Genomic DNA, 13,603 nt, shown 5'->3' with positions numbered 1-13,603 from the left:
AGGGATGTAGTTGTCATGGGTGATTTAAATTACCCGGACATCTGCTGGGAGGAACAGTCAGCCAGGTCGGACCATTCCAGGAGGTTCCTGGCTGAGATACAGGACCTCCACTTAATTCAGGAGGTGCACAGTCCCACCAGAGGAAATGCCCTGTTGGACCTGCTCCTGGCCACAGGCGACAATCTGGTAAGGGGCCTCCAGGTTCTTGACCACCTGGGAGATAGCGACTGTCACTTGCTGGAATTCACCATCCAGTGCAGGGTGTCAAGGGCCAGCAGCAAGGCAGTAGCCCTAGACTTCAAGAGGGCCAGCTTCAATGAGTTGAGGAGATTAGTGGGAGAGGCGCTGGGGTTCTCGAGAGCAGGGGAACTCAGTGCCCAAGATGAGTGGTCGTTCCTTAAGGAGACGATACTCAGGGCCCAAGGGGTGAACATCCCAACAAGAAGCAAGGGGGGCAGGAGTGCCTGAAAGCCCCCTTGGCTCACTGAGGGTGTCCAGGAATGTCTGATTGCCAAAAAGGCAGCGTACAACTGGTGGAAGGGGGGTGCTATCTCCAAAGAGGAGTATACCTCCTCTGCTTGGGTCTATAGGGGGGCTGTCAGGAAAGCTAAGGCAGACATAGAGCTAGGACTAGCATCCAAGATCAAAGATAATAAAAGGTCCTTTTTCAAATATATAGGGAGGATGAAGAAAGCACCAGGAAATGTGGGGCCCCTGCAAGATCCTGTGGGCAATCTGGTGGTTGTGCCAGAGGAGAAAGCAGACCTCTTTAACCAATTCTTCACCTCCGTTTTCTTGTGCAGGGACCGGGACTTCCCCACCGTGATGCAAGATGGACTCGAGGGGAATGCCTCCAGACCTCAGGTTGGGGAGGACTGGGTTAGAGAGCTTCTGGAGGGGCTGGACATGTTCAAATCAGCGGGTCCAGATGCTCTCCACCTCAGGGTATTGAGGGAGCTAGCAGATGTTATTGCAGAGCCCTCGGCATGGCTTTACGAGTGCTCGTGGTGCTCGGGCCAGGTGCCAGATGATTGGAAGATAGCCAACTGGGTCCCTATCTTTAAAAAAGGGAGGAAGGAGGACCCGGGCAACTATAGGCCCATCAGTCTTACCTCAATCTTAGGGAAACTCTTTGAAAAGATCCTCAAGGAGCACATCTGCAATGGGCTAGCTTCAGAGATGATGCTCAAGGGCAACCAGCATGGTTTCATTAGGGTAGGTCATGTCAGACCAACCTGATTGCCTTTTATGATCAGGTCACAACATCATTGGATGCAGGTGTCGCCGTGGATGTAGTCTCTCTGGACTTCAGCAAGGCCTTTGACAACGTCTCCCACCCCATCCTCATTAAAAAACTAGGTGACTGTGGCATTGATGCCTACACAGTCAAATGGATTGCAGATTGGCTGAAGGGTCGTACTCAGAGGGTGGTAGTGGATGGGTCATATTCAACCTGGGGAGAAGTGGGCAGCGGAGTCCCACAGGGCTCGGTCCTTGGGCCCGTGCTGTTCAATTTCTTTATCAGCAATTTGGACGACGGGGTGAAAAGCAACCTGTTTAAATTTTCTGACGATACCAAAATTTGGGGTGATGTGAGCATGCTAGTAGGGAGGGAAAGACTGCAGCAAGACCTGGATAGGTTCCAGGGGTGGGCTAACAAAAATAGGATGCGTTTCAATACTGACAAGTGCAGGGTGCTACACTTGGGCAGTAGTAACCAGCAGCAAACTTACAGAATGGGAAACTCCCTTCCTGAGAGCACGGAGGCAGAAAGGGATCTTGGAGTCATTATTGACTCCAAGATGAACATGGGCTGACAATGCGAGGTCACGGTTGGCAGGGCTAACTGGACCTTGTCGTGCATCCACAGGTGCATCTCAAGTAGGGCCAAGGAGTTGATCCTCCCCCTCCACACGACACTGGTCAGGCCACAGGTGGAGTACTGTGTCCAGTTTTGTGCGCCCCACTTCAGGAGGAACATGACAACATTGAGAGGGTCCAGAGGAGGGCTACCCGCATGATCCGGGGACAGCAGGGCAGACCCTACAATGAGAGACTGCGGGACCTGAATCTGTTCAGCCTTCACAAGAGAAGGCTGAGGGGGGACCTGATCACTGTCTATAAACTCATTAGGGGGGACCAGAAGGGTTTGGGAGAGACCTTGTCCCCCCTGGCATAACAAGGAATAATGGCCATTAGCTGCTGGAGAGTAGGTTTAGATTAGACATTTTCTGGTCTGCAGGGGTAGTCAGTATTTGGGGGTTATATCTATATATAATTTAGAAGTTCCATTGTGAGCAAGAGCAGTGTCAAGTTTTCTAAAAGAATAAATCTGGCAATTGAAATATTGACTAAAAAAAGAATTAAGTTAAATAAGCTATTTTGTATTTATGTTTGTAAGTGTTCATGCTCAAAAATATTTATAAAATAGTAATACTTACACCACTCATACTCCCAGAAACATCCAGGACTAGACAGACAACTCTGTCCCTGGCCTGTAACAGTACAAAAGAGGGCTCAGATGGGGGAAAAGAGCTGTTTATTGGTGAGGCATTGCTGAAGTCAGTAGAGTTCATAATTACTTCCCATGTGCTTTTGTAGTTACACATTTTGTTCTGCATATTTGGAGCTTTTTCATTATGACTGTGTTTATTGCAGAATTCAACCACCTAAAAAATAGTTGGGGAAGAAGAATGATTACTGAACAGCAAAAGTACATATAGCAGCAAGCCCATCTATTTTGTATGTGTTAAATGTGAAATATTAGCATACACAGTATATTATTAATGTATAATGTTCACATATTACACAAAGTATAACAATTTTGTCTGTGATCATGTTACATGCCGCAGTTTCCCTTTCTTGATTATATGATGTTTTACACTAAGAAGGAACAGATTGCCTTTCTCCGTGATCTAGAAGAGGGTAAAATACTGGTTTCTACACACAGTTTTCTGAGCTTAAAGAAAAGCAGCCATCAGGAATTCCTGGGTGAATAACACTGAACCCCCACAGGGACTGGTGTTTAGCTCCCAAGGGGAGTGTCTATATGGTGACATTGTTACTGCACAGTGTTTTAGTACTTGCTATGCGGAAGTACTAAAACCCAATGCAGTAACCACCTGCACTGCAGCATACAGGCAGCACATGCAAATTCACCAGCTATGTTGCTGTAGCAGCGCATTATAGATACACATGAAGACACACGTGATCACTATGTTGCCATAGTATGCTGTATGGCAATGTAGCAAGTTGCTACATTGCCATAGGGCGATGTGTAGACAAGCCCAAGTAGGATCAAAGGCAGCTAAAAGGGGCAAGCTGGCGTGAAGAGAGCACATATCTTGGATCCCAAAGGGACATAGCCACTTTGCTCCTTCTTGCTTGCTGATATGGACTCTGCTTGGATTTGGATTACCTGTTTTGATCCAATGACTCTGCCTGCTGTGTTCCAGCTAACCAGATACATGCTCTCATGTTGCGTCTCTTGTAATGCATTTATGATTGTACCCCTTCCCTTAAAGGTGATTGTCTCTATCAGGGCCTAGGCAATTGCAACACACTAATGGGGCCACAGAGACAACAACAGTTGCTATGGACCTAAAGGTCTGGTTAAGTTGAAAAAGGTATGGGGCTTGCCTTCTATCCCTGAGCTGGCGTCTAGGGGTACTCATATTGTGTAAAGGCTGGGGGTCTCAAGGAGGAACCCTTCTGCAAAATTCCTAAGAGTGAGTAATGGAACAAATTATTTTGCCAACCTATTGAATACAGAGAAAAAAAGTCTTCTGAGTCATGGGCACATACCTGTCTCCATTCCATATTCAAGAGAAACGTCAGAAGCTGTTAAGCTCCTTCTTGCAGTAATAGAGCTGAAATAGAAGCTACTACCTAAAACATGGGCCACCTGCAGTGGTGGTTGTCAGAAGCTGAGTTTTATAGGTGAAGTAGTTTGGCTGGGTATAGTTTGGTAGCCAAGTGTGTGGCTGGGGGCAAGAAACGTTGATAGAACAGACAGAGAAAGAAGCCACTGAAAAGCCAGGCAAGGTAGCAAGAAGAGGACTATGAACTTGGTGCTGAGAGAGCAAAGAGAAGCATCTCAGGCAGAACGATAGCTGGAAAGTGGCTTGAAACGCTAATCAACTAAACTTTCTCTCACTGTTTGATTCCAAACAAGACTTGGTGTGCTTTCTTTGAAAATTACCTGGATTTCAATGAGGAAATATCTGATACCATATTTAACTTTCATATAAATAATGCACAAACCCCCCAAATGCTGGCTACTCCTGCAGTCCAGAAAATACATAAGGATACTCACAGAAGGTAAGCCTTGCATGTACATTATAGATGTTGAGGCAGTTTGCTTTTTTTCTGGAACAAATTTACATCCATCTTCAAACAGATTTGTCATAGTATTGTATTTACATTGCCTAATAGTGCATTTGTTTCCTTGGCAGCTTTGGAATATGTATTGACCGGTAAAATTAGCTGAACATCTACAGTGAGATAAGATAGAAAAAGATACAGCCACCAAGCCACAAATAATAAAAAATAACTATGATTTGGTGTTTATTATTTGAATTAAGGCATAACAGTTGACTCAAGCCATGACTGCCCCTCCTTTTGTGATGAGGTTTCTGTGCAAAAACAAGAAACTATCTGTCCTGCAAAAGGTCGACAACTGCAAAAGGTTTACAAGAGCTTGAAAAGTAAAAAAATCTACATCTCATTTCAGATCACTGAGGTAACACATCTTACTGTATTATTTTTGTTTTGTATTGGTAGATTTTTTTCAAATTAAAAAAAAGATCAGATATGCAGAATCTGCAGAAGTTCATCATAAGCTTTAATGTTGGTATTGGGAACATAGCATAGTGCAGGAAAAAGCTGAATGACAAAAACTTTGACATCATGGAAAAATAGATCCAGTAATGGAATGCAGTTGACATCATTAATACATTTCTTACCACAGACCCCATATCTAAACCTCCTGGCTTTGCTTTACCAAGGTGGAGCTGGACACCACGTAATGGGATTCAACTGGCCTGGGTAGATGTAACTACATCACTACATAAATGCAATTTTATTAAAGACTCTAAGTGTGAGTGTAACTACCAAACTATAGCACACAACATGGAGCAATGTCCTTTTTATCATTTTAATGGTTGCATTGAATACCGGCACCAGGATACTTGACAATGCCTTGCAATGGGTCTCAAATCTAAAACTGTCATTCTAGCCTTATCCCTTAGTGCTGTTGTTTATAGCTGTTCTCTCATTTAGTTGCTGTCTTCCATACAAAAAAAGAAATAAATGTTGATATCTAAAAGGACAAACCTGAACTACTTATTTCCCTTTTAATAATCTAAAGAAAATGAACGTGACTAATAAGACATTCATTTGGAACTTCAAGAATTGCTTCCCAGGAGGTTTTGAGAAAGCATTCTTGTTTACTTCATGCTAAGAGAATTCAAATCTGCATTTCCACATAGCATAAAAGAGCACACTATCTTAAATATAAACAATGGTGAATGCAGATCAACAAGACTAAACTGTGGATTGTGATACTTGTTAGAACTAAGTTTCCTTTTAATCAGGTAAAAAACAGTTCACCAAGACTATGTACCCAGAGCTCAAACTACAGACAGGACATGGAAAACAAAAATATGGCAGATGTAACCAAAGTATTACAGATGATATCAGATAAAGACAGAATGTGAAGAAATACTACCTTGTTGCTTCAACATTTGCTTTTCCAAAGTCGTTAGACACATAAAACGGTGCATCATTGTTATATTCATCAAACACTCCCCACCGAAGATGAGCCCATTCATGGACAAAGACTCTGGCTGTGGAAAAGCAAGAACATGTGTGCATCTAAGTCCAACAGCTCAAAATTTACTTTAGATTTAAGTCATGTTAGGAAAATTTGGCATAATTTCTTTAATGAACTCTGCTACTGCAAACCTGTGTGCCTATTTCAGAATCAAAACTTTAATCCTGAACAGATTACCAGGTTTAGTTTAACACCCCAAGATTTTTACAGCTCTTGGTGAGGATTTAACACCTTTATCCGCTTTATACAGTGGTGCCTCACCACTCCTGCTTTTAAGCAAGGTGGTTCATGCTAAGCGAGGTGGTTCATGCCAACCTAGTCATGGAAATCATAATTTTTTTTTCTTCTGTAACACAAACAACAGCAAACAAAAGGGAAATTAAATTTACGTTGAGGTGACGTTTAAACCAAGGAGGTTTGTGTTTGATGTCTAACTAGAGCCAGAATTTTGGTTTGTATTTGACTGAACCAGAAATCTCCAGAGAAAGACACTTGTGAATTTCTACATCTTAGGCCATTTTGCCCATGCTGAGTCCCTGCTTTGTGAGCAGGCCACAGCCACCAGACACAAGTCTTGGTCCTCTGGAGTGATGTGCTCCATCTTGCTACAGATCCATCCCCTCTGTAGAGAGGGTAGGGGCAGACATGTCAGAGCACCAGGCTCTGCAGTGGAGAAGAGTGCTGCAGCGGGGATGGGTGGCACAATGCAGCTCCATGCCACCCATTCTGCATGCTAAATCCAGCTTCCCTGAGCCATATTAGACTTGTTCACAGGCCAGATCCAACTCGAAGGCTGATCCTGATGCCTATTGGACCTCTAAGACTTTGATCTAATAAAATAAAGATGCACCATAGACTTAAATCCAAATAATTTGTCATATTAAGGGGCATTTGGATTTAAGTACCTGGTTTTGAAGACCTATTTTTAAAAAAACAGCATAAAGGATTGATTCTAGCTTGTGTATGAAACAGACACGTGGGAACTGGATATATTTTGATCAAATTGGCGTAAAAGAAGGATTATCACAGTTTACAATCTACAAAAGTGAATAATTGCTGTAACGAAGGTATATTTTCCTTTCCTTTCCTCTTTTTTTGGGCTTATTAATGGCAAGACACATTTTGCTAAAAGTGTAATTATGAAATCAAAAGGGGATATTAGTTTGTTGTGAACATATATATGTAAGTAGTTGAACTTGGCAAATGAGACTTCCAGAAGATGCAAGAAAAATATGAAACCCTCAGTGTATGAGTATATTTCAGCCTGGGATTCACCAATTTGGGACTGGTTTTATTGGCATACTAACTGCTGCTGTTACATTTGTTTACTGTATCTACTGAAGTGTCAATGTAAATATACAGGATTTTCAGGTCAAAAGAGTGATTTAAGTGGAAACAAGCCTTGATGAATGCAAAACTCAAAGGTAATATTTAGGGGGAAAGACAAAAACTAGTGAGTGAGGTGCCTCTACTTTGAATCTAAAAGGAAGAGGACTTATTAGACATCTGCTACTTTGTGGTAATTGTTTTGTGTGTCCACTCCTACGCCACAGTAAATCAAAACTAACCCAGAGTAATCTCCAAACAAAACACAGCTAAGTTACTACAGTTTAATGTCCACTTAGTATATGGGGGAGGAGTTGACACATAAAAAGAGTTACTGCACAGAAACTGATGTAAAGTATTTTCTCTCATCTCTTTCCCCACATTTTTAACTCAGCATGACTGCTCCATCTGTCCATTCTCTAAGTGACTTTACAGGAACCATACTTTTTCAAGGTATCACAGGTAGATCATACAAAAGAAGATATGCCTCATATAACTGATCACTTTCAAAAAAATCTTGGCCATTGTGAGTTAAGAATAAAAGCAGATATTTGAGGTCAAATAGATGGTGTTACCTCGTGATCCATAGATATCAAACAAATTTTCATTTAAGAGGAAGTTAGGTGTGAAATGAATGTATCGTCCCATTTCTCCACATCCTCCATATTGCAGAGTGTACGGATCATCTCCATACTTCAAGAAAGGATCAGCCACTATGACATCTGCCTAAAAGTAAAAAAGCTGTGATCTGAAGAACAGCACAGAATGTGATGATTTTGTTGAATGGGCTCAATTCTTTTTTCCTTTTACAGAAGGAAAAAACCCATTGATTGTTCCTTGGAGAAGGTTTGCCTGATTGGGTCCCAGGTTGGCAATACATGTTCTAAAAACAACAATTCACATAATCATAGTATTGGGTAAACCTTTTATTACAGTTATAAACCCAACAAATGCTGTATTTCATTGCGTATGCAATGCACCTTTTTTCTGAAATTCAGCTCCTGTAAATCAGGGGGTATATTCTAAGCAAGGAAACATGGTAATAGCAGTTTGTCTCTGCTAGGGGAAGGGGTGCAAGGAAAGTGGTGCCAAGTGAAAGTCATGCTGCAGTGAGCATGCATACATGGGACTGTCTAGTAGGGCTGTGCGAAGCTTTGGTTGCTGATTTGATTCAGCGGAGATTCGGCCCTATTCAGGGGCCAAATCTCCAAATCCAGATTGAATCAGGAGACCCATTAATCTCTCTGAATCAAATTGGAAGCCTCCAATTCAAAGCCTCTGATTTGATTCAGAGAGATTTGATGATTCAGACATAGACACAGCTTTATATGTTTTTTCTACATACCTCAAGGTACCAGGTGGCTCGCGAACACAGATAGTGGGGTGGATGGAGCATCCCATGGGAGTGTGTGTGGGTGTATGTGTGTGGGAGGTCCCCAGTGCACTTTGTGGCAGACCTAGAAGTAGATCAGAAGTACTTCCAGTCCACTTCTGGATCTGCCGCAAAGTACACAGGGGACTTCCTCCCCAACCCCCCAGCTTGGCAACTGGTGCCTCCTGGGTCTGGGGGGGAACCCTGGGTCTTCCCACAGCCAATCACTGAGCTGGGGGACATGGTGGGGAGTGTCAAGCGTGCAGGGGCCTCTCCTGTGCTCCTGTGGGTCACTCTATCCACCCCACTATCTCAGCATTCATGAGCTATGCATGTACCTCGAGGTATGTAGATAAAGCATATAAAGCTGTATCTATGGCCGAATCACTGATTCTCTGAATCAGAATCGAATCTTCAGATTCAGATTTGGCTGAATTGAATCGGGACAGTGATCCAAATCAAAGAATCAAATCACTGTCCCCTGAATCAGGCTGAATCCGAATTGAATATGTCCCACTTCGACCCCTACTGTTTAGCTTCTGGCTGTGGATACTTTCTCCTCCCACTTTCTCCCACTTCCCAGCAGAATTCTTCTGCAGAAACAAAAGAGACTTCATTTTTTTCTATTCTACCTTTCAAAAAACAGGTGCATATCTTATTTGGGTGATTTGGTTATGTTAGAAAATATAGGAATTTTGATTTGTAAAAAGTTCTGTCAGTCTCACCTTATCATATGACTCTGTTTTTAGTCTTGAATAGTTACTTTTTTGCTGCCATGTCTGAGGAATGATAATTTTTATAACCTTGAAAAAGAACCGTTGTTTTGTGACTTGGAACAAGTATGTAGAAGCTTCTTTAACCATGGCCTTGTAGAAAAAGAAAATAAAATATTTATGAATTAACAATATAATTGTAGAAGCAATAAATAACAGCCTGGCCAGCAAACAAGAAAACAATAACAATAAATAGGTAAAGGGATAGAAAGAAAGCAGTCTTTCAGTCCTCACCAGATGAAGGGCTGACTGGTCTAGAACTTTCCCCAAAGGAAATAGGAATAAACCAGGTGCTAATCTGTAGTTCTTAAAGTACCTCAGTTGCTCTGGGTATTAGTCTCTTACTTAGGGCTTAGGCTAAAATCCACAGTCTAGCCTTTAAACAAAATAGTTGGTAGAGAACCTTCCAAACACAAAATTTCACCCCAAACTTACACTGATTTGAGGTGAAAGATGCACATGGTTCAATTCTGGATCAGTTATTTTTATTTATCTGTAAAATGTTATGTTGCTGGATCAATAAAATAAAAAATACTAATAACCTATTGTTCCTATTCACTTTTCTATGGCTATATATAGACATTGTCCTTGGAGTAGGATCAGCTGTGCTGGGATGTGTCCCAGGAGAGATGATCCAGTTCTTTGGCTGACACAGATGGTGCTCATTGCCCTGCAGGGTCATGCCCTTGCCATTCCCAGGACTTCAGGGGCCTGGTCCTGTGGGGCCACTGTAAAAAGGGGAACCCCAGGTTCCCTGCTTGTAGACAAATCCCCACAAATCCCCCAGCAGGGCATTCCCTAGGCATGTGTATCACATTGCCATATCTTAGTTCAGGTGCACGTCTACAGCTGGGGGGAGCCCAAGTCAGGGCATGACAGCACCATACACAGGCCTGGGGAATCCCCTGGGAAGGGATTCCTGGGGTGCACTTCTGCAAATGGAGGAAACCAGGGAGGCACTCCTGGGGCTTCAGCAGCCCAATCCCCTGCTGCCCATGCTCTCCTGCCTTAAAGCAAACAGATGTCCATTGCAAAAAATCAGCACAATTTTATACTATATTGTCATGGCCACCATTATTTACATTTGTAGCATAAGGGACATTGGCATCTGTTTGCTTGGCCTTTGTGCTGCCATAAAAATTTTTTATGGCGGCACAGAAGTTACATCTGTTTCCAACTACGCAATTCGTCTTTTCTTTTACCCAATTTCTATTTTTTCATCTTACTTCTTTGCTTCTACTGTTTTCTTCTACTTTTTTTTGCTTCCTGTTGTCTCTTTTATTTCCTGAGCTGGATCTTTCAGGGGCCTGAGGTATTAACCATTCCCTCCTCAGTTTATATTTGTTTCACAGCAGCTAATGCTGAATGGCTCGAACTATGGCAACACAGAGCTAATCTCTGATACTCTGTGACTTGATAAATTAAGGTACGAGCTGTGACAAACATTGGAAACAAGGATTTTTCTAATGATGTTGTATCAATGTTTTATATATATATGTTTTACACATAATATATGTAAATGTTTTAGCTAAGAGATGTTTCCTCAATAACCTTTGTCACTAAGGGTGTCACTAAGGTGAAGTGATGGCTCAGGAGATATGGGAGAGGCAAGAATTCTTGTGGGTAATATATTTTATCAGACCAACTGTATGGTTGGTATAGACATAGGCCGGTTATCACAGTTCCCTCTCTCAGGCCTAAGTGGGTGAGTATTATAAATGTCCAATGCTGAAACATGATTGGTGACTAGAGTTTTGGAGTCTCATTCCACAGGCAGGAAACAAAGTCCAGTTTGAATTGATCAGAGGACGATGGAAAGCTAGAAATGGTATGAAGTTGTTTGAAGAACTTCCTAAGGTGGTAGTTAAGTATGGAAATCAATTACCTATAGGGTTTGTGAAGATCTCTATCACTGGAAGCTTAAAGTCATGGAATGGGTAAGACAAACATTTGTCTGCAATAGTTTGGACAGGCATGTTGCTTCCTTGAGCAGGAGATTAGACCAGATGATCCTCTAGCAGGATTTTCTATGATTCTGTGATTCTAAAGGAGAAATTTGCCCTATGTGGCTATCATTCAAGTCACACTTTATCTAAGAACTGACATGTGACCAGGACAGAAAGAGAACGAGATCCAGCAAGAGGACATTAAACATTAGACATACCAAAGATGCTCTGCAGAAGATGGGCGATGGTTTGGTCAGAAAAGTATGAAAATAAGCCTACATATGCTTAGGAGTATTATCTGTAAAGCTTTTCTGTAATAAACATTTTGCTGTTTAAAGGTTGGCTGGTCATTTAATAGTTCTGTCATTTTCCCCAAAGGAGCTCAGGGGGCAAGAACTGTATGAAAGTTAGACTCTCTAGGGTGATCACAGTGTATTGCAAAAAGACATCAGACATGGTCCTATTCAGGACTTCCTCCCCCAAAAAAAGTCATGGCTAGAAACTCCTACATAGGGTGCCTTTGAGGAGGCTGTGAAGGGGACAGAAGTAGTTAACCCAATGACTGTAACATAAACTAAACCCAGAAACAGCACTACAATTTCACACACTTCTTTTTTAAAGAAGACAAGGAGGCATAGAAGGTAATGAATCATGCTGGAATTGTAGAGTAGTAAATGGTCATTACATAGCTATGTTTCAGAAATTCTCTTGGGTAAATACATTTTCCAAAGAAGCAGTAGAGAATGAGTTTCTTCTGGACTGAGCAAAAATATTTAAGTGCCAAGAGGTTACTGTTCTTATTAGCAACAACAGATGAGAAGAAAAATTCAAGAAAAGAACACGCCTACTAAACAGGGAATTAAAAATCAATGGGAAAAGAATCTGCCCTTTTTAACACTATGATTACTTCAGAGGTAGAAAAATACCCAAGGAATCCTAGTATCTCTGAATGACATGCAAATTAACACCAGTGTTCTCACCTGTATATTTCCAATGATCTTGTCATCTTCTGGTAACTGGGGGTTAATTGCAATAACAATGTCCTCATAGCCACCGTTTTTCAGCTGTACCATAGACCCTCTCACCACGAGCAGTAGTTGAAATGACATTAAAAGAACCACGCTTTTTAACACTGCCATTGTTTGTCTCTCTCCCCACATCTTTGGTTATAAAAATTACAGAACTGTAGGGCTATTTATACCGTAACTCTTGTTCACAAACAGTCGTTAAGTGTTATGACAGGAATTTGATCTGTTATGTAAGTTCAGGGGTAAGTTCAGGGGTTGTGACTATAATCTGATGGTGCTTGGTTACATATTAACTTTCTGGAAGTTTTTTTAAGATTCTTAATTTTTTCCATATTTTTTTAAAAAAGAACTACAAATACACACTTTGTAAATGTAATTACTGTTATTTGGAACGTCCATAAGAAAACCCTGCTTGTTATAGATTTCATAGACATTAAGGCTGGAAGGTACCTCACAAGATCATCAGTTCCAACCCCCTGCCTAAGGGGCAGGAAGTCAGCTGGGGTCAAATGATCCAGGCCCTGGGGTCTTGGACAGTAAAGAAGTTTTTCCGTATGTCCCGCCTAAAACGGTCTTCCAGGAGTTTGTGACCATTGGACCTTGTCTTCCTTTGGGGTGCCCTGAACAGACCAGTAAGTGATGCAGATTCCTTATGTACTTTGTGACCGCCGGGCTTCGAATAGCCGCTCTTGGGCAGCTTTTGCTCTGTTGTTAGACGTTGAGCGCCTTACGGACTCATGTTATTGCCCAAGTTGATATCTTCCCCCCAGGTTGCCAACCCTGTTCTCTCCTGCCACGACTCATTGTTCCTTCAGTAGGCGGGGTTGGTCGTTGAGTGTACTTGGTGGCCTGTGGTAGTCATTCACGGGGCTCTACCACCCCTACACCCCGGCCTTACACCTCACGCCTCCTTCGGTACGTCACCCGTCCGTTGGCCTCATCCGCTCTGTGGGGTAATGCCTTTCGACTTTGCCTCTAGGTGCCCATGGCCTGTAGCCACGTTCACCCGTAGGGGCCTGCCTGTCAGCTCTCCTCACCTTCACCCCTTCCTGTGGTCAGTGCTGCTTCTGGGTGCCACTCCAGCTATGTCTCCAGCCAGCGTGCCTGCTGCTCCCCCGTTGTCCTGTGCAGGCTTCTGTTGGAATGCTGTATCTCACACTGTCAGCATCTGCCCCGGCTTGTCAGGCTCCCATGGGGGGAGTCCCTCTCATTGCCGGTGGTGGCTGCAACTCCTCACCCATGCTATCCACCCCATCCACGGCATTGGCAGCCATTTTTATCTCCACCGGCCAGCCTCTGACACTGATGTCATCGGTCAGCCATAA

At 42.6% G+C, this 13,603-nt stretch overlaps 1 protein-coding gene across 1 annotated transcript in view; it reads right to left on the bottom strand.

Annotated features, from left to right (window-relative positions):
* LOC149863656 (calcium-activated chloride channel regulator 1-like) overlaps positions 1 to 12,410 on the bottom strand; it is a 33,539-nt gene extending 21,129 nt beyond the window's left edge. The window contains exons 1-6 of the mRNA XM_090048179.1: positions 12,231 to 12,410; positions 9,257 to 9,397; positions 7,735 to 7,885; positions 5,729 to 5,846; positions 4,316 to 4,493; positions 2,442 to 2,669 (exon numbers count right to left, since the gene is read on the bottom strand). Of these exons, the coding sequence (XP_089904305.1) occupies positions 2,442 to 2,669; positions 4,316 to 4,493; positions 5,729 to 5,846; positions 7,735 to 7,885; positions 9,257 to 9,397; positions 12,231 to 12,410 (996 nt within the window). The remainder of the gene's footprint in view (positions 1 to 2,441; positions 2,670 to 4,315; positions 4,494 to 5,728; positions 5,847 to 7,734; positions 7,886 to 9,256; positions 9,398 to 12,230) is intronic.
* Positions 12,411 to 13,603: the final 1,193 nt, after the last annotated feature.

The sequence above is a fragment of the Crocodylus siamensis genome, chromosome 5 (assembly GCF_052110815.1).
Source record: "Crocodylus siamensis isolate JL-2025a chromosome 5, ASM5211081v1, whole genome shotgun sequence".
Classification (NCBI taxonomy): Eukaryota; Metazoa; Chordata; order Crocodylia; family Crocodylidae; genus Crocodylus; species Crocodylus siamensis.
The sequence above is the reverse complement of the archived record's forward strand: the minus strand, read 5'-3'. Positions and strand labels throughout refer to the sequence as shown.